Source organism: Bactrocera neohumeralis, chromosome 4, assembly GCF_024586455.1.
Source record: "Bactrocera neohumeralis isolate Rockhampton chromosome 4, APGP_CSIRO_Bneo_wtdbg2-racon-allhic-juicebox.fasta_v2, whole genome shotgun sequence".
Classification (NCBI taxonomy): domain Eukaryota; kingdom Metazoa; phylum Arthropoda; class Insecta; order Diptera; family Tephritidae; genus Bactrocera; species Bactrocera neohumeralis.
Window position 1 is genome coordinate 78056813 of NC_065921.1, and position 20965 is coordinate 78077777.

At 33.8% G+C, this 20965-nt stretch overlaps 1 protein-coding gene across 9 annotated transcripts; it reads left to right on the forward strand.

Moving 5' to 3' along the window:
• The first annotated feature begins 325 nt into the window (after positions 1-325).
• Positions 326-19467, forward strand: LOC126754924 (proton-coupled amino acid transporter-like protein pathetic). 9 transcript variants are annotated; one of them, XM_050467138.1, is made up of 7 exons: positions 326-799; positions 8846-8925; positions 16307-16535; positions 17934-18055; positions 18125-18664; positions 18736-18980; positions 19055-19466. In XM_050467138.1, the coding sequence occupies exons 2-7, from the start codon at positions 8846-8848 to the stop codon at positions 19219-19221; spliced, it is 1383 nt and encodes a 460-aa protein (XP_050323095.1). In that variant the 5' UTR covers positions 326-799; the 3' UTR covers positions 19222-19466. The 9 variants fall into 9 exon arrangements, with proteins under 9 accessions (XP_050323095.1, XP_050323096.1, XP_050323094.1 ...); XM_050467139.1 differs by lacking the exon at positions 8846-8925 and adding an exon at positions 16160-16239; XM_050467137.1 differs by lacking the exon at positions 8846-8925 and adding an exon at positions 16160-16239 and having other exon boundaries at positions 326-775.
• The last annotated feature ends 1498 nt before the right edge of the window (positions 19468-20965 follow it).

Consider the following 20965-nt stretch of genomic DNA (forward strand, 5'->3'; position numbering starts at 1 on the left):
AGTTGGCTGCACTACCTTAAGCACATTTAAAAATACACCTAGTTGGTAATAATAAACTTAAAAAAGTGCTTCAAAAGCTTCAAATTTAAATAACATTGATCAGTTAAAAAAGCATATATGTATGTATTTGTGTGATCAGGAAATTATTTACAAAAATTAAACCTTTTAAAATGAAATGATTTAAATAAGAAGGTGATATGAATGCATACAAATCGGAGTCGCAACTTGCATATGATGCTACCTCGTGCATAGATAATAGCGATGTATGAGAAATTGTTAAAAGTGATATTTAATTATTGTTCAGCACCGGGCACTCCTATATAGTGTTTAATTGTGTATATATTGCACTAAAACAATTCTAAATAACAAAGTAAATTATAACAACATAATTGCTACATCAATATCCAATATCGCGCTGATGAAATAACAACACAATAAAAGCAAAACAAAAATGTAATAATTCACCCGCTGCAATAACCACTCCAGAACGTCTGCCCAGCTTAATGGCATATTGTACAGCACTACAAAGCGACACCTTCGCTAGCGTCTTAGCACATTATTACCTGCTATTTAGTAGCTTAGCAGCTTTGAGCATTGTCACAATTTTGAACACCACCGCTTTGCGAAAATCAGTGAGTTAGCGAACGTGATAGCAACAATAACGCGTCGCAAGTGATATCTAGAATATTGAAATTAAAATTGCGTACATACAACAGATGTTGACGCCTTAATACTACATACATCAATCGATTTGGCGGTATTTGAAAAGTTTAAAGTACGTGATGATCAAGAAATAGACGTTAGTATTTTTTAAAAAAGCTTTTATGTATTTTTTTCGTTTTTGTTTTGGATGTAAATTAAATTTTCACAAACGATGTGTGAAACTTTGTAAATATTTTTTTATACTGTCAATGCAGTTTTAACACTTATCGTAATAATTAAATTGTGTTGAATGTTTATATTGCAATAAAACTGTAAACTAATAAGTGTTTCATCTTTTACCGCCTAATTGAAGGCTATTAAGTTGACAATACACTAAAATAATAGTTATTAATTTGCATTGGATTTTATTTGCATTTAACGCACGCGTGGAATGTAATTATTGCAGTGTAAACAGAACAAAAAAACTTAAAAATGTGTAAAAGCTGTAAAAAAAATTAATAATAGATATTTCTACTATTTTTTCTTTGATGTTAGCAGAAATAAAATAAAATTATTTATGCTAAAAAATTACGAAATAAATAAATATGAAATAAGCTAAATAAAATATATTAATATAAAAAGAAAATAAGGGAACTCAAATAAATTAATATGAAGTAAAGTAAAATTAAATAAATTGAAACTAATGAAATAAAAAGTAAAAAATTTTGTGCTAAAATTAAAGCAATGAAATGAAAATAAAGAAATTTAAATACAAAAACTTAAATACATGTAAATATAAACATGCATCCAAAATATGGATTTTCTTTATTTAAGTTTTAATTTTGTGTTAATATTTTTCTGTTTTGTTATTGTGTTAAAATTTGCATAGAACTATTTAGAGGTTTTCACTAAAATGTTTTTTACATTATAAATATTTTTTTTTTGTTATTTTTGAATTCTTGCAAAAAAGGTGTTTTATATTAGTTTTTGGTATTTTAACCGAAAATTATAAACGAATTGAAAGCAAAAAGTTGAAAATAATGTAATTGATTATTCTTTTCAGGATAGTGGCATTTTGGTTACACCTTTTACCTTTAAACAAATAATTATATCGATTGAATAAATACATGAATTTAAATATAAAAAAATAATAATATGCTAGCTAAAGGACATACATATACATATATTGCATACAAATTATTATCGCTTTTAACAACTTCTCAAAAAAGTGCAGTTCAAAAAAAAATGTATATATTTTATTCTGAAAGCCTTTAAAAATATTTTATTATCTTCATTCTAAATAAAATAAATTTAATATGTAAAATATTTTTTGTGCGTAAAGGACTGCGTATGCATAGATATGTGAAATAACGTTAGTAGCATAACTAGAATTTAACTTAACAAGCTAAACACCATCAAAACAAAATAAAACATGTGACAATATTAAATGAAGAGTGAGCGATACTAAAATACCGAAAAAATTCCTTTGCAGTTAGATTATAAATCAAAATAGAACATGTTGCAAGAGTATAAAAAGTTAAACACAGTATTAGCATATGTACATTAGAGCGGGTCGATTTTTTTTCAATAAAATCGCGTATCCGTAAAATGTTCTACGGATAATTGTGAACCACTTTGCTGGAAAGATTATGTGCTTAAACCGGTTACGAGAAAGAGATTTTTAAGACAAGTGAAAAAATCTGAATAATCGGTTGTAAGGGAAAAATGTGATATAGTTGTCTTTTCTGAGCGATACCTATAAATAATGTATAGAGTATCAAAATGCACCTATACATTAAATTTCATTTGAATATCTCAAAAACTGACGAACGAAATTGTATGATCTCTAAACAACTTCGCCTTAAAAATTGCTATCTTTGAACTAATTTTATACCCATAATCTAAATGTCTAGTTAAGAAAAGTTGTTTAGTATGATCCGTAGCACGTTTCCCGCGTACGCGTTTTCACGTTTTTTTTAGCTTTTTGTAACGCAACCCTCTCTAATGTACATACATACGTATATTATTATGTTTATTTAGATTATAAAAGTTTGCGTGTGAGAGAAGTCATAAAATATAATTCGTAAAACCAAGATACGTGCGTTTGGCTAAGTCAAAATAAAAAAAAAACAAGCAACAGTTGTTAACTTCGGCTGCCAAATTTCGTGAAGATAATTTGGTAAATGAAAAAAAAAAATTCCATCGTATGGTAGCTGTATATAGGCGCTTCCAATAAAAGAGCAGTTTCTTGCCTAGAAAATGATGTTTGCAAAATTTCGTAGTAAGGACATGGCTAAATGCATTCAGTCACACTGATCATTTATAGTATATATATTATGTATGTTAAAGGGTCTTCGATGCTTCTTTCTGTATATTACAAAATGCTCGGCAAACTTAATACATCCTGTTCTGGGTATAAAAAAAAACTTAATCAATCACAACAAATAACAGCAAAAGCATTTCCTGCAATAACAATAACAAGCTACTGACATTATTCGCCGGCATTATTCACAGTCGCCCAGTTGTGCGAATAGTCGTTTGATAGCGTCATTGTTTGCATCTGGTTATTAAAGCCAATTTCCTAAAATTATAAGTAAATGGACGGGTTTGATTTATAAATGGAGTCATCAATGACTAATGCGAATTGTTAATGTGAAGCAATTAAGACTGACAAAATCGTATGCTGGACTAATAAAGTTTTTCGATGCACGATTTTTTTGTTAATATGTATGTATATGCAATAGGATGTGTTAAAAATCTAATGTTTTTATGAATGATAAAGAGAAGATATGATAAATAAAATTGAAAAAGGTGGAGGACTTTCCCGTTACAATTAAAAGCTTGGAGAGCTCGGTGTCTATCAACCAATTTTGCAGAGTACGAAGCAAAAAAAAAAAGAATAACATTATTTCATTTGACCCTCCCTAATGTGCATATAAATGTGTTGTTACCATCCGTTTTTTTTTACCCTCCCTAATGCACAGATGCTTGTGTTGCTACGTTCCTATGCGTGTTAGTAATGTTTACAACCGGCGCGAAATTCCGCTTGACGATCACGTAATTATTGCCTTACCCAAGTAATTACCAATTAGCAGAGTATATTATAACAGATTTGTTCCGAATGCTAATTTACAACTCTGTTGACAACCAAGAATCTTATCATATTTGCATTCGACTATTTATAAGTATATCATACTCACATAAACTACAGTGATTTCCAATTACACCGCGGTTTTTCTTTTATCTGATTTATTGTATGCAGTGTTGTAAAACGCATGAAATAGTTCTTTTGGTAGTTGAAAAAAACATTAACTTCGGCTGCATCAAAGCTATAATACCCTTCACAGGTGCATCTTTTATAGCATAAAGAGGGATAAAAAGACCTTTATCTTGATTTTAATCGGTCAATCTGGATGACAGCTATATGCTATAGTTTCCGATCTGAATAATTTGTTCGGGAATTGTAGCGAGGTTCCGACAAAATAAGCAGCTTCTTGGTGAGAAAGTGATGTGAAATTTCAGACCGATAAAGCAAGATCGACACACACCACCTCTTCGTCGATTTTAAAGCCGCCTTCGACAGGACGAAAAGGAACTGCCGCTATGCCGCTATGCCTGAACTTGGTATCCCTGCAGAGCTAATACGGCTGAGTAAGCTGGCGTTGAGCAACACCAAAAGCTCCATGAGCATAGGGAAGGACCTCTCCGAGCCGTTTGATACCAAGCGAGGTTTCAAACAAGGAGACTCACTACCCTGTTTTCAAACTGTTGCTCGAGAAAATAGTACGAGCGGGTGCGCTAAATGGAAAAGGTACAATATTATATAAGAGTGTACAGTTGATGGCGTACGCCGATGATATTGATATCATTGGCCCCAAAAAACGCGCCGTTATTTCTTCTTTCTCCAGACTGGATAAGGAAGCGAAGCGAGGACAAGACGAAATACCTCCTCTCATCAAACAAACAGATGTCGCACTGACGACTTGGCTCGGACGTCACTGTTGACAGTCATAACTTTGAAATCGTAGATAATTGCATCTAGCTTGGAACCAGTATCAACACTAACAACAATATCAGCCTTGAAAACCAACTCAGAATCAATCTTGCCAACAGTGCTACCTTGGACTGAGTAAACAATTGAAAAGTAAAGTCATCGACGAACAAAAACCAAAAACCAAACTCCATAAGTCCCGCCCTGCAATATGTAGCGGAGGCATGAACATTGACATCTGATGAGCTGGCCTTAGAAGTGTTCGAGAGAAAAAATTTACGGAAGATTTATGGTCTTTTGCGCATTGGCAACGGCGAATACCGCAGTCGGTGGAACGATGGCTGTATGAGATACACTGCGTTATTGACATAGTTCAACGAATTAAAAGGCAGCGGCTACGCTGGCTAGGTCATGTCGCCCGAATGGACGAGAAGACTCCAGCTTTGAAGGTTTTGTATTCAGTACCCGCCGGTAGAAGCAGAGGAAGAAGAAGACCGTTGGAGAGATCAGGTGAAGAAGGAAATGGCTGCACTTGGTATCTCGAATAGGCGCCAATTAGCGAAAAGGAGAAACGACTGGCGCGCTGTTATTAGGTCGGATAAGGCCACACAAGCGGTGACTACATCAGGAAAGAAGAAGACATATAATTTTAAGTATTAGAATATTTCTCTTACACATCAGAAGTCACATACTAAAGTCGTAAGGAACTAAACTCAAGAAGTAAATGAAAATAATCAGTCAAATCGGAAAGCAAACGGTGTCACAATGCTTTTATCCTTGGCAAAAGCTAACTGTTAGATTATTCAAACTTAATGACGATAAAAAATGTTATGCCAGCAGCTCACTTGTAATTCAACCTCGACGGTGGCAATCGGTTATTACACTTAATTACCCTCATTTTAGAAAGAATTTAAACAACTTATCACTGTTGATATTGTTATAATCAATAGAACTTGCCTACCACAACCAAACACTTGGTATCCAACCACCACAAAATCTAGTAAATATGACCGACAGACAATGTTAATCCCTCGATTACATTTCTGACATGAAACAGTGACTCAGAGAGGCTCGGCTATACTCGAAATAAAGATATTGGCAACAACTTGTTATCATTTACGTACCACTCGAGACATAATGTCTGACTTTGGTGAAACTAGACATCGCTTTTTGTGAAGGGTATTCGAGTTTATTTGCACTACATTGTTGCGCCTAACACTTAAAGCTGATTTACTGGACACTTAAAAATTAAATCGGGAAGTTTAAACTGAAGCACTAATTATTTTATATGCATTTGGATCTCGCTATAAGTAACAAAAAATATGCCAGAAAGAGACTATTTTCTACATTTATGAAGGCTTCAAGGAAGTCTTTGAGGAAGTACTGAATCAGCCAAGTAATTTTATGGTTATGGTAAGCCTGGGCACCTGAAGAACTATATAACGAATCATCAGCATCAACTCAGTGAAAATTGAGAGTTAAGTTGAATTATATGGTTAATACCTATCCTAAGGATTGCCATATCAAATGGAGGCAGTTTCGAGTGTTTTTTTCTAAACATTGGAATATATGTCCTAAGTAAATATAAAAAATCCAAATATGTCTGCATTCATTTAGTGCAAGTTTAATTTGAGAGCCAGTACTACTCCTAAAAGCACTAGTTTGAAATTTTTGGCATCATACGTATGCTATGTGGTTATAAGTAGCTCCAGAATGTGGTTATCGACAAATATTGTATTTATCGAAAGTTATAAGTGCATTGGCTTAATCTTCTTACAAGTGTGTGTTTGTAAAAATTACTGAATTCAAAATTGTTAAAATTTTATGATTGTTATTTTTATTGCGAACGTCTGCTCTTTGAAGAGTATTAAAAACGAATAAAATAAAATAAAAACATCACCGTCAGTTTGAAATAAAAGAGTCACGAAACTGGTGTACTGAATTTAGACAACGGCTAAGCGAACAGCTAACGAAAATTTAACTTAAAAATTGTGGTAAAATTGAAAAATTTTTAATTTAGAGTTATTAAATAACTTCATCTTATAGAGGTATGCGACTTAAACAGCTGTTTCTCTAACGAAAAGTGTCAAAAGTTGTGCTTAAAATTGTGCAAAATTCATTTTTAGTGAATAAAGTTAGTTATCATTACTTTTTGCGCTAATATATTTATAAAGTATTGATTACAATGTTCAAAAACCGGTTTTGAATGTATGTAAATTGATGCCAAACGTCAATCAGGCTTATCAATTTTGATATAACCAGTGAGAAGGATTTCATTTAAATTTTTTCGTTCGCGCGGAATTTATAGCGAATTATAAGAATGAATCGAGTTGAAACGAAATAGTTTCACAAATTACACCGTGCAGCAGATTTTAAGCAACTTTCTTCAAAACGAAAAATTCAAACACATAATAAATGAATACGACAATATTATTCTGAAACTGATTCAGCATCGGGAACCACAGTTTAGGTGGGAAATAAAAGATTTCAAATTAATAAATAGTGTTCACAGTCAGTTATATGACAGCTATATTCTATAGTACTTCAATCTGAAGAATTTCTTCGGAAATCGCACCATTAACTTGAGCAATAATCTACGTCAAATTTTGTGAAGATATCTTGTCAAATACAAAAGTTTTTCCATACAAGGACTTGAGTTCGATCGGTCAGTTTATTTGTCAACTAGATGCCACTGTGATCTCTTATCGGCGGTTCCGACAAATGAGCAGCTCCTTGAGAAGAAAAGGACGTGTGCAAAATTTCAGACCCATATTTCAAAAAGCAAAGGATATACAGACGGACTGACCGAAGAACATGAGTATACTCAGCTCATGATCATTTATATATTATATATTGTGACAAAAAAGTAACCGAAATAAAACGCAAAACATTTAATTATTCATCAATATTTATTTTGTCGTCTTCAAAGTATTCTCCATCAACGATTTTCCCAGTCGTCGAAAAACTTTTCATAAGCACTTTTTGGGATGGCTTTCAGCTCCCTCAGCGAATTTTGTTTTTTCTCTTCGATCGGCTGAAAACGGGTGCCCCGCAGCGGCAATTCCAGTTTGAGGAACAAGAAAAAATCACACGGAGCGAAATCTTGATGGTTGATCGATGGTATTCATTGCGTTTTTTGCTTTGAATGCGTTCACAATCGTGCTCGATGTGATGGTGCATTATCATCGTGCAAAATCCATGAATTGATCCTCCACAATTTAGGCCGTTTTTGACAAATAGAACTCCTTATTGACCGTATGTCCCTTCGGAACAAATTCATAATGCGCCAAACCACGAATATCGAATAAAAAATGATCATCACCTTGATTTTAGACGTATGTAGTTTTATGGTGTCTGCTCGTTTTTTTCCTTGCATTCCGATGATTGTTGATTCAAGTCACATCGGCAGTTTTAATGCTCTCCATGAATGTGGGATCGGAATTCGCACGATCAAACATGTCCAAAGAAACCTGTTTACGGTACTCTTTTTGAAAAAAAAATCAGGTTTATCGGGACGAGTCGAGCAAGAACGCATTTCATACCCAAAATATCCACCGATATCATTCGAATAGACTCGCGAGAGATGTCGAGCTCTCTTGCCATCTCTTTAACACTTGCCTTGACGATTTTCAAACACCATATCCTTCACTTTTTTAATATTTTCATCAGTTGAAAAGGTCGGAAATCGTCCAGATCGAAGCATGTCTTCAACGATCTCTCGACCGTCTTTGAAGGCTTTGTACCTTTAGGATAAAGCAACGCATATAATTAGAAGATATCGCATAAAATTTAACTTAATTTTATTGAAGAGCTCTACATTATTCCCAGACTCTTTACTATGACTTTAACAAAATAATGCATAAAAGTTAGGACATATGTGTGAATAATCATGGAAAATTACTACTTGATTTAAATATATCTTTTTGGGAATATTAACTCTGTCACGAAATTTGTAACACACAGGAGGAAACGTCGGAGACCTTATAAAATAAAGTCGTGTGTACAAACTGAGCGCTCAAAATCAAGTTCTTGCTTGAAAAAAATGTATCTCACAAAGATCAGACTACTGTTAAGTTTTCATAGAATCGATGCAGCCGAGGACAACGCTTTCTTTTGCTCCAATTCGCAAAATCACATACACTCAATTTGTCTTCTTAATTCTTTATATATTATCAATCATTATAAACAAAAATAACCTTCTGTAATCTATAGATGACGGAAAACATAATTTCAACATCCTCACCCAATGGAAACTCAAGCTCTGTATTAACGCTGAATGACTACAGTTCAAGGTAAACCCTTAAAATTAATATATACATTTCGTCCTTAATCTTTCAAACATTCCTCTATGCTTCTTAGAACTTATCTAACTGCGAAGAAACAGCTTGATGATGAATACAACCCAGAGCATTATCGCGATCAAGTTAATGGTCAGTCATCAGTTGGCGCTTTTGTGCATTTGCTCAAAGGTTCTTTAGGTTTCGGTATACTCTCCATGCCGATGGCTTTCTACAATGGTGGCTTACTCTTCAGCATGGTTGCTACGGTGATTGTGGGCTTGCTTTGTACGCATTGCGTACATATTTTGGTAAGTAAGGGTGGCTATAAGAGTATAAATTAATTTAATATTTGCGTGTGGTAAAATATTTGTTAAATTGAAATTTGTAAGAAAGTTTTGCGAAAAAACTTCGGTAGATCATGAATTCAAACATATTTTATGATAGAGTTGCCAACTATCGTTAAAAATATCTAAGAAAAATATCGCAAAATTGTTAACAGGAAGAAGTTCATAAAGTATTTTTAAACTTTTCTGTTTATAATTTTAACAAATTTAGAAATGGTGTTGCCACATAACCCAACAAACTTAATTGAAGTAAAACTTATAATTTGCATGCAAAAAGTAAGAGGATTACATAGGTTTGCAGACAGTGATTTATTTAAAAGTATTTTAAAATAGAGTTGCCACCTGATCCTTGAAACTTAAATTAATTAAAAATTATTATTTGCATACAAAATGTAAGAGGATTTGGTAATTAATTTATTAAATTTAAAAAAATTGAATAATTTATTTAAAATTATTTTTTAAGGTAGAGTTGCCACCTAACGTTAAAACTTAAATTAATTAAAAACTATGATTTGCCTGCAAAAAATATGAAAATTACTAATTTTGCAGAAAATGATTTATTTGAAAGCAATTTCTGAGATAGAGTTGCCACCTCACGCACGAAACTTAAATTAAATACAAATTATAAAGTTTATGCAAAAAATAAAAGGAATAAAAAAATTTATTGAGAAGTAATTTTTTAAAACTATTTTGACATAGAGCTGCCACCTAATTCAAGAAACTTAACCTATTTAAAAATTCTAATTTGCATGCGAAAAGTAAAAGGAGTGCACAATTTTTCGGGAAGTACTTTATTTAAAACTATTTTGAGATAGAGTTGCCACCTAAGAGAGAGAAAAGAGAAAAAAACTTAAAATGAGTTCAAATTAAAATTTGTGTGCCAAAACTAGAAGTCCTACAAAGTTACACGGGAATGCTTTATTTTAAATACTTTAAAACAGAGCTGCCACCTATTTAAAAAAACTTTAACTGAGCAAAATATTAAAAATTGTCTGAAAAATGTAAGATGTTTAGCTATATGCGTATCTAACACAAAAACAATTGATAATTAAAATTGGGCGTAGTGCCACCTATCGCAAATAACTTAAACTGAGCAAAATATTATATGTGAAATTGTATTGAAAGGTGTAAGTATCTTCTGTCTTTTGCTTAATTTATTAATTTTTAGCTCTCATAATATTTTCTTATTATACCCTAGACAGTGTATATTTAATTTTCAGCCAAGTTATTACTATTATTATTATACTTTTTTTTCTTATAGGTCAAAACCTCACAAACCATTTGTCGAGACAATAAAATCTCGGCGCTGAGTTTTTCGGAAACCACCGAGAAGGTCTTTGAAGGCGGTCCAAAATGCCTACGTCCGTGGTCAGTCGTTGCAAAGTGAGTGTTTTTGTACAATAACAAAAATTTACTTATTTTTTGTAAATTTCACTTTCACGCTTCTCACAGACGTTTCGTAGATGGTGGACTGATGGCAACCTATTTTGCGGCCGCTTGCGTTTACATGGTGTTTATTGCCACATCATTTCACGACGTGATCAACTATGACACCGGTCTGAATTGGGATGTGCGAATTTATATTGCATTCACCGTTATACCTTGCCTATTAATCGGTCAGATAAGGAATTTAAAATGGCTAGTGCCTTTCTCAGCATTTGCGAATATATTCATTGTAATCACATTCGGCATAGTGCTGTACTATCTGTTCAGCGAGCCATTGGTGTTCGCAGACAAGCCGTTGATTGCGCGAACCGAACAGATACCACTCTACTTTGCCACAGCCATTTTCGCCATGGAGGGTATTGGCTCGGTTATGCCCATTGAGAACTCGATGCAGAAGCCGCAACAGTTCCTTGGCTGCCCCGGTGTGCTCAACAGCGCTATGATCTTTGTGGTGATATTCTATTCGGTCATCGGTTTCTTAGGCTATGCACGTTTTGGTAGTGAAGTGCGCGGCAGTATCACATTGAATTTAGTGGACGGCACACCGTAAGTATGCAATCAAATGCTTCCAAGTTATTTATTTATTTTTTTTAATTACAAAATTTCATTAACTTCATCTTAGTTTGGCTGACACTGCAAAACTGCTAATCGCTGTGGCTTCGCTCTTCGCCTATGGTTTGGTATTCTACATACCGTTTGATACGCTTTGGAAGAATATTAGCCATAAAATCAACAAAAAGAATCATAATATCGCTCAGATACTGATACGCACGGCCATTATATTGATTAGTGGCGTTGTGGCCACAGTCATACCCAATCTGGAACCGTTCATCAGCCTTGTGGGCGCCATCTTTCTCTCATTACTCGGTATGTTAACGCGTTTGGACTTTTTGTGAAATGTTTAAATCATTTTTTATTTATTATGTGTTATATAATTGCAGGCTTTTTGGTGCCAAGTGTCTGCGAGACCGTTTACTTGTGGCCCGACCGCTTGGGCTTCTGGAAATGGAGGCTGTACAAAAATTTGCTCTTAAGTACCTTTGCGGTATGCGCGCTCGTTGCTGGCTCAGTAGCGAGCATAAATGAAATTATTAAAATTTATCAGTGATGCACAAAGTTAAGGCTTATGTTTAAGCTCAAAATTATTCACATAACTGTAAGGTATCCATATAACAGTTATAATGAAAGTTCTGTAAGTAGCCAGTCAGCAGCAAATTTTCAAAGTGTTAATTCGTTTTATGCTGTTGTTAAGTTATATTAAGCAACTGTGATTGAAAATTATGAAAGTAATTTTCATGTTATTGCATTTTAATACAAAGCGATTCTTTTTAGAATCTTCATGAAATTATAAAAGGTTGTTAAATTTATATTTACCGTAAGATTGTTAATGTCATTAAATATTAAGCCTAAACTTTAGCTGTTTCAAAAACGTAAACAACTTAAAAATATGTTCCAAGTAACAATAAATACGTTAAGATGTATATTAAAAGCTTAGATTTTTGGCGCTGCCATATTATGAAAATTAACCGGTAAGTATGAAAATATGCTATCATTGACATTTTGAAAATTTTTTAAATATATTTTGTGCAATATTTCTTATTTCTTTTTAAAGTATATTTTCATTTTACAAACCAACTTCGTTGACAACCCTAATTTGCCGTAAGAATAATAAGATTTTAAAAGATTTTTTAAGAGTGGCGATTTTCATAAAATTATTTTTTTCAAACACCTATCATCTTATATCTGTCCCTCTATTTACATGTACATGTAAATGTATATGTAAAGGATGATCCATTTCTAGATTCCCTACTTTTTTAAAGAAAAACCACAGAAAGTTCAAATTTAATGGAAAATGTTTATTATTATTCGAAAGAAGATTCTTTGGCATTTATTTTTTGAAGATTATCTCTTCCAAATGTTGGCCGCGGCTACGTCTCAGATGTCCCATCCGTTGAGTCCAATTTTCGATGACTCGTTCGAGCATTTTGACTATTAGCTGGCGAATGACACGCTTAATATTTTGCTCCAAGGCCTAAATTTAAGTATAGACTTAACGGTGTGATATCACAATGTCTTGGTGGCGAATCGACCGGCCCAAAACGTGAAATTATTTGCTCACCGAAGTGTTCTCTTAATAAATCCATTAATTGATGCGATGTGTGAGAAGCGGCGCCGTCTTGTTGAAGGCTCGCACGTCACTGTTGACAGTCATAACTTTGAAGTCGTAGATATTATCGTCCACCTTGGAACCAGTATCAGCACCAACAACCAGCCTTTAAATCTAACGCAGAATAACTCTTGTCAAGAGGTGCTTCTTCGGAGGTAATTGAAAAGTTAAGTCCTCTCTCTAGGAACAAAGACCAAATTCTATAAGTCGCTCATTATTCCCGTCCTGTTATATGGTGCAGAGGCATGGACAATGACATCTGATGAAGTAAATGGTTATAATCCGTCAAATCGAAACACAAACGATGTCAAAATGCTATAACCTTGGCAAAGACTAACTAACGTTAAAATTTTAGGTCAGCGGTCTTCTTGTAATTCAACCTCAACGCTGACAATCGGTTATTACACTTAATTACCCTCATTTTAGAAAGAATTTAAGCAACTTATCACTGTTGATATTGTTATAATCGATAGAACTTGCCTACCACAACCAAATACTTGGTATCCAACCACCACAAAATCTAGTAAATATGACCGACAGACAATGTTAATCCCTCGATTACATTTCTGACATGAAACAGTGACTCAGAGAGGCTCGTCTATACTCGAAATAAAAATATTGGCGACAACTTGTTATCATTTACGTACCACTCGAGACATAATGTCTGACTTTGGTGGAACTAGACATCGCTTTTTGTGAAGGGTATTCGAGTTTATTTGCACTACATTGTTGCGCCTAACACTTAAACCTGATTTACTGGACACTTAAAAATTAAATCGGGAAGTTTAAACTGAAGCACTAATTATTTCATATGCATTTGGATCTCGCTATAAGTAACAAAAAATATGCCACAAAGAGACTATTTTCTACATTTATGAAGGCTTCAAGGAAGTCTTTGAGGAAGTACTGAATCAGCCAAGTAATTTTATGGTTATGGTAAGGCTGGGCACCTGAAGAACTATAAAACGAATCATCAGCATCAACTCAGTGAAAATTGAGAGTTAAGTTGAATTATATGGTTAATACCTATCCTAAGGATTGCCATATCAAATGGAGGCAGTTTCGAGTGTTTTTTTCTAAACATTGGAATATGTGGCCTAAGTACATATAAAAGATTCAAATATGTCTGCATTCATTTAGTGCAAGTTTAATTTGTGTGCCAGCACTGCTCCTAAAAGCACTAGTTCGAGTTTGTTAGTATCATACGAGTGCTGTGTGGTTATAAGTAGCTCCAGAATGTGGTTATCGACAAATATTGTATTTATCGAAGGTTGTAAGTGCATTGGCTTAATCTTGTTACGAGTGTATGTTTGTAAAAATTACTGAATTCAAAAGTGCTAAAATATTGTGTTTGTTATTTTTATTGCGAACGTCTGCTCTTTGAAGAGTATTGAAAACAAATTAAATAAAATCAACACAGTCAGTTTGAAATGAAAGAGTCACGGAACTGGTGTTTAGAATTTAGACAACGGCTAAGCGAACAGTTAACGAAAGTTAAAATTAAAAATTGTGTTAAAATTGAAAATAATATATATTTTAGAAATAATTGAATAACTACATCATACATAGGTATGCAACTTAAACAGCTGTTTCTCTAACGAAAAGTGTCAAAAGCTGTGCTTAAAATTGTGCAAAATTAATTTTTAGTGCATAACGTTCATTATCATTGCTTTTTGCGTTAATATATTTATAAAGTATTGATTACAATGTTCAAAAACCGGTTTTGAATGCATGTAAATTGATATCAAACGTCAATCAGGCTTATCAATTTTGATATTACCAGTGAGACGGCTTTCATCTAAAAATTTTTCTACGTTTGTGCGAAATTTATCGCGAATTATAGGTATGAATCGAGTTTAATCAAATATTAGACTGTGCAACGAAGTTTAAACAACTTTCTTCGATACGAAAAATTCAAACAAATAATAAATGAATACCATAATATTATTACGAAACCGTATCAGCGCCTGAACCCATGCGTGATCAGTTTAGGAGTGAAACAAAAGATTTAATTTTGAACTAAATTGGTATGACTATCCGTGACATCTGTGGCAAATATCACATCTAAATAATCATCAGTGCTTAAAAGTGAAATTATTCAACAAAGAAGTTCCATTAAATTTTGTATGCGGAATCGCATTTCTGGTGCCGAAACGTCCAGCAAGTGTTTTTAATTGGTACAAATTATTCAAAGAGGGTTGAGAACACGATGACGACGAAACAAATCCAGGATGGCCATCAACATCAACTGATGATCAACACGTCAATAAAATAAAGAAATTGCTGCTTAAAAATCGACGATTAATAGTCAGAGATCTTACTTATATCGTTGGAATATCGGAAGGATCAGAGAAAACCATTTTGGGTTTCAAAAATCACCCAATTTTTTCGAAAAACAGCGTCGCATTACCGTCTATAAAACTATGATTCTCAACTACCAGATTGTCATGAACTGTATTATTACTGGCGATGAGTCTTGGATCTACGCTTACGACCCGGAAACAGATAATCAACGGGCGAATATCGTGGCAAAGGTGAGGCGAAGCAGAAAAAACTACCTCAAAGCAGGTCAAAAATCAAGGCTATGTTGACAGTTTTCTTCGATTACCGATGTCTGGTGTACTCCGAATTCCTACCGACCGGCCAAACTGTCAACAAGGAAACTATTTGAGGGTTACTCGTATGTGTTGTTTGCGCGAAGCTATTCGTAAAAAGAGGCCGGAGTTATGGGTCCAAAACTCTTGGTTTTCGCACCACGATAATTCACCGTCGCATACTGCATTGGTTCGTCGTGCGTTTTTCGCCAAAATTTGAATCAATATCGTGCAGCAGCCACCGTATTCGCTTGATTTAGCTCCGCGTGACATCTGGCTATTCAGCAAACTCAAACGACCGCTAGGGGACCACTTTTTGAGACAATTAAAGATATTAAACGTGAATCGCTACTCGAATTGAAGGCTATTCCGGAAATTGACTTTAACAACTGTTTCGAGGATTGGAAAAAACGTTGGCACAGTGTATTGCAGCCAAGGGAGATTATTTTGTGTGAACGATGTAGATTTTGTAGAATAAATTAAGAATTTTAAAATTATGAACAACATTTTTATTGGTCATAGTACATTACATTTTTTGGTCATAGTATTATATACTTTAGGTTTAAGTTATATACTAAGGTTTACGAGGTTTCCTTTTTGGCATTACAAGCATCGACTGAATTTGGCTTTTAAATTCTTTATATATGATATGATTATAGTATAATCAAATATGTATAACCTTCTGTAATCTATAGATGACGGAAAATGTAATTTCAACATCCTCGCTCCATGGGAACACAAGCTCTGTATTAACGCTTAATGACTGCAGTTCAAGGTAAGCTCCTAAAATTAATTTATACATTTCGTCCTTAATCTTTCAAACATTCCTCTATGCTTCTTAGAACTTATCTAACTGCGAAGAAACAGCTTGATGATGAATACAGGCCAGAGCATTATCGCGATCAAGTTAATGGTCAATCATCAGTTGGCGCTTTTGTGCATTTGCTCAAAGGTTCTTTAGGTTTCGGTATACTCTCCATGCCGATGGCTTTCTACAATGGTGGCTTACTCTTCAGTATGGTTGCTACGCTGATCGTGGGCTTGCTTTGTACGCATTGTGTACACATTTTGGTAAGTAAATATACTTTTCCTAAGGAATTGAAATAGTATTTTCGAACAAAGCCTTTATCTTAACTACACTCCAGATCAAATTTGACTCGGATTGGCCTATTTAAACTGCGGGCGCAGACTGAATTGATAAATATTTTTTCCTGATTACATAAACCATATTTTATGTTTGTGTGTGGTAAAATATTTGTTAAATTGAAATTTTTAGGAAATCTTCCAAAATTTTCAGTAGGCTCATGAATTCAAACCTATTTTATGATAGAGTTGCCAACAATCGTTAAAAACATCTAAGAAAAATATTGCAAAATTGTTAAATGGAATGGTATTTTTAAATTCTTCAGTTTATAATTTTAGGAAATTTGGATAAGGAGTTGCCACTTAAAGAAAAAAATTTAATTTAATAATTGTTATACATATATTGCATGCAAAAAGTAAGAAGATTACATAGTTTCGCAGAAAGTAATTTATTTAAGAGTATTATTTGAGATAGAGTTGCCAACTAACACACAAAACTTAAATTAAATATAAATTATGAAGTTCATGAAAAAAACAAAAGAGTAAACAATTTTGCGGGAAGTAATTTTTTCAAAACTATTTTGACATAGAGTTGCCACCTAATGCAAGAAACTTAAATTCATTAAAAATTATAATTTGCATGCGAAAAGTAAGAGGAGTACACATTTTTTCGGGAAGTAATTTATTTAAAACTATTATGTAATAGAGTTGCCACCTAACGCAAGAAACTTAAAAAGTAATTTATTTAAGAGTATTATTAATAGAGTTGCCAATTATAATAAATTATGAAGTTCATGAAAAAACAAAAGAGTAAACAATTTTGCGGGAAGTCATTTTTTCAAAACTATTTTGACATAGCGTTGCCACCCAATGCAAGAAACTTAAATTCATTAAAAATTATAATTTGCATGCGAAAAGTGTACTCCTCATAGTTTCGCAGAAAATAATTTATTTAAAAGTATTTTTTGAAATAGAGTTGCCACCTATTGCAAAAAACTTAAAATAAATTTAAGTTATAATTTGTGTGCCAAAACTAAAAGTTCTACAAAGTTTGAAGGGAAGTGCTGTATTTAAAAAAAAATTAAGATAGAGCTGCCACCTATTAAAAAATACGTTAACTGAGCAAAATATGAAAAATTGTATAAATATGTAAAATGTTTAGCTATATGTGTGTCTAATACATAAACAATTTTTCGTTTACGAAATATAACTAGGCGTGGAGTTGCCAACTATCGCAAATAACTTAAACTGCGCAAAATATTATATGTGAAATCGTATTGAAACGCGTTTATTTTAGCTCTCAACTTATTTTTTTATTATACCCTGAATAGGGTATATTAAATTTGTAGCCAAATTTTTACCATTTTTATTTCTTTATTTTTATAGGTAAAAACCTCACAAACCATTTGTCGAGACAATAAAATCTCGGCGCTGAGTTATTCGGAAACCACCGAGAAGGTCTTTGAAGGCGGTCCAAAATGCCTACGTCCGTGGTCAGTCGTTGCAAAGTGAGTGTTTTTGTACAATAACAAAAATTTACTTATTTTTTGTAAATTACAATTTCTCTCTTCTCACAGACGTTTCGTAGATGGTGGACTGATGGCAGCCCATTTTGCGGCCGCTTGCGTTTACATGGTATTCATTGCCACATCATTTCATAACGTGATCAACTATGACACCGGTCAGAATTGGGATGTGCGGATTTATATTGCATTCACCGTCATACCTTGCCTATTAATCGGTCAGATAAGGAATTTAAAATGGCTACTGCCTTTCTCTGCATTTGCGAATATATTCATTGTGATCACATTCGGAATAGTGCTGTACTATCTGTTCAGCGAGCCGTTGGTGTTCGCAGACAAGCCGCTGATTGCGCGAACCGAACAGATACCACTCTACTTTGCCACAGCCATCTTCGCCATGGAGGGTATTGGCTCGGTTATGCCCATTGAGAACGCTATGCAGAAGCCGCAACAGTTCCTTGGCTGCCCCGGTGTGCTCAACAGCGCTATGATCCTTGTGGTGATATTCTATTCGGCCATCGGTTTCTTAGGTTATGCACGTTTTGGTAGTGAAGTGCGCGGCAGTATCACATTGAATTTAGTGGACGGCACACCGTAAGTATGCAATCAAAGGCTTTCAAGTTATTATTTATTTTATAAATTAAATTTCAATTACTTTTGCTTAGTTTGGCTGACACTGCGAAACTGCTCATCGCTGTTGCTTCGCTCTTCACTTATGGTTTGATATTTTACGTACCGATTGATACGCTTTGGAAGAATATTAGCCATAAAATCAACAAAAAGAATCATAATATCGCTCAGATACTGATACGCACGGCCATTATATTGATTAGTGGCGTTGTGGCCACAGTCATACCCAATCTGGAACCGTTCATCAGCCTTGTGGGCGCCATCTTTCTCTCAATACTCGGTATGTTGACGCGTTTGGACTTTTTGTCAAATATTTAAATCATTTTTTATTTATTATGTGTTATATAATTGCAGGCTTTTTGGTGCCAAGTGTCTGCGAGACCGTTTATTTGTGGCCCGACCGCTTGGGCTTCTGGAAATGGAGGCTGTACAAAAATTTGCTCTTAAGTACCTTTGCGTTATGCGCGCTCGTTGCTGGCTCAGTAGCGAGCATAAATGAAATTATTAAAATTTATCAGTGATGCACAAAGTTAAGGCTTATGTTTAAGCTCAAAATTATTCACATAACTGTAAGGTATCCATATAACAGTTATAATGAAAGTTCTGTAAGTACTAAAAAGTAGCCAGTCAGCAACCATTTTTCAAAGTGTTAATTCGCTTTATGCTATTCTTAAGTTATACTATTAAGCAACTGTGATTAAAAATTGTAATTTATGAAATTATATAAAGTTGTTAAGTTTATATATACCCAACGATTATTAAAGTAATTAATTTTAGAGCATATTCTTCCAAAAAAGATTAAGCTTTTGATTCAAAATTATAATCAACTCAAAAATATGTATGTTCCAAGTAACAATAAATACATTAACACGTTCAGGACGGCGTGACCCACCGGTGGGTCATGCACTTATGTTTCACCGGTGGGTTACGCTGTCTTTGATTCAGATCTATTTTTTTTTAATAAAATAAAAAATAATTTGGCATCAAACCCATTCTGTGTCATCATCACTTTTTTCCGATTCTAGAAGATGAAAATACCCTCATACCGCCAGATGAAACTGACTACTAAAAACTGCGCCGTCCTCAATGTATGTTATAAGCTTAGTTTTTTGGCGCTGCCATTTTATGAAAATTAACCGGTAAGCATGAAAATATCCTATCATTGACATTTTGAAAAAATTTTATATATTTATTTGATAAAATAATTTTAATTTTTACTGAATATTTTCAGTTTATCAAACTAACTTCGTTGGCAACCCAAATTTATCGCAAGAATAATATAATTTTAATAGATTTGAAATGAATATTATTTTTTTTTAAACATCTACCCCTGTCCCCTGTATAAAGTTAATTCATAAGAAAAACTGGCACAAATCTTTCAAAAATATGCAATCCCCTTTAATAAATTTATCTCCCGAAATTTCAACCAAATTTATTCATTGTTAACGATATTTATAGTATGGGAAGCATTGTGGGCAAAAAATAGTAAGACATTTTAAATTAAATTTCTAAATTAGTATGACTGTCAGTGACATCTGTGCCAAATGCGACAACAAAATAATCATTAATGTTTAGTATACGCCCTGTCTTTCTGAAGTGCATAAAGTGCATTCGGCAATTTTTACGATGAGTGAAATAATTCAGCAGAGAAGTTCCATTAAATTTTTTGTGCGAAATAAAATGTCTGCTGTCGGAACTTTCAGAATGTTGGAAAAGGCCTTCGGTCATAATTATTTGTCGCGAGCAAGTGTTTTTTATGAGAGCAAAGTATTAAAGAGAGTCAAGAACGCGTTGACGACGAACCACGTTCAGGACAGGTTTTTTTAATTGGCCATCAACATCAACTGATGATCAACACGTCAATAAAATAAAGAATTGGTGCTTGACAACCGACGATTTACTGTCAGAGATCTTACTGGCAACGTTGGAGTATCGGAAATGAAATTCATTTTGAAAAATCATTTGGGTCTAAGAAAGTAAAAGCACGCTTGGTTCCAAAATCACGCGAAAAACAGCGTTGCGTTAACGTCTGTGAAACACTGCTTTCCGACTACCAAGACGTAATAAAATGTGTTATTATCGCGAAGCCACATGCGATCGCACAGAAACATTACACTCAGCTCAAAATTTCTTGTTCACAAAACCAAGTCTTACTGTAGAAGCCACACCGAAAAGGTTACGTAATGACAGGCAAGCGAGTCGAAAGACCCCACCAAAAAATACCTGAAGATCGCATGGAGAAGGAAGACCAACAGATCCAGACAA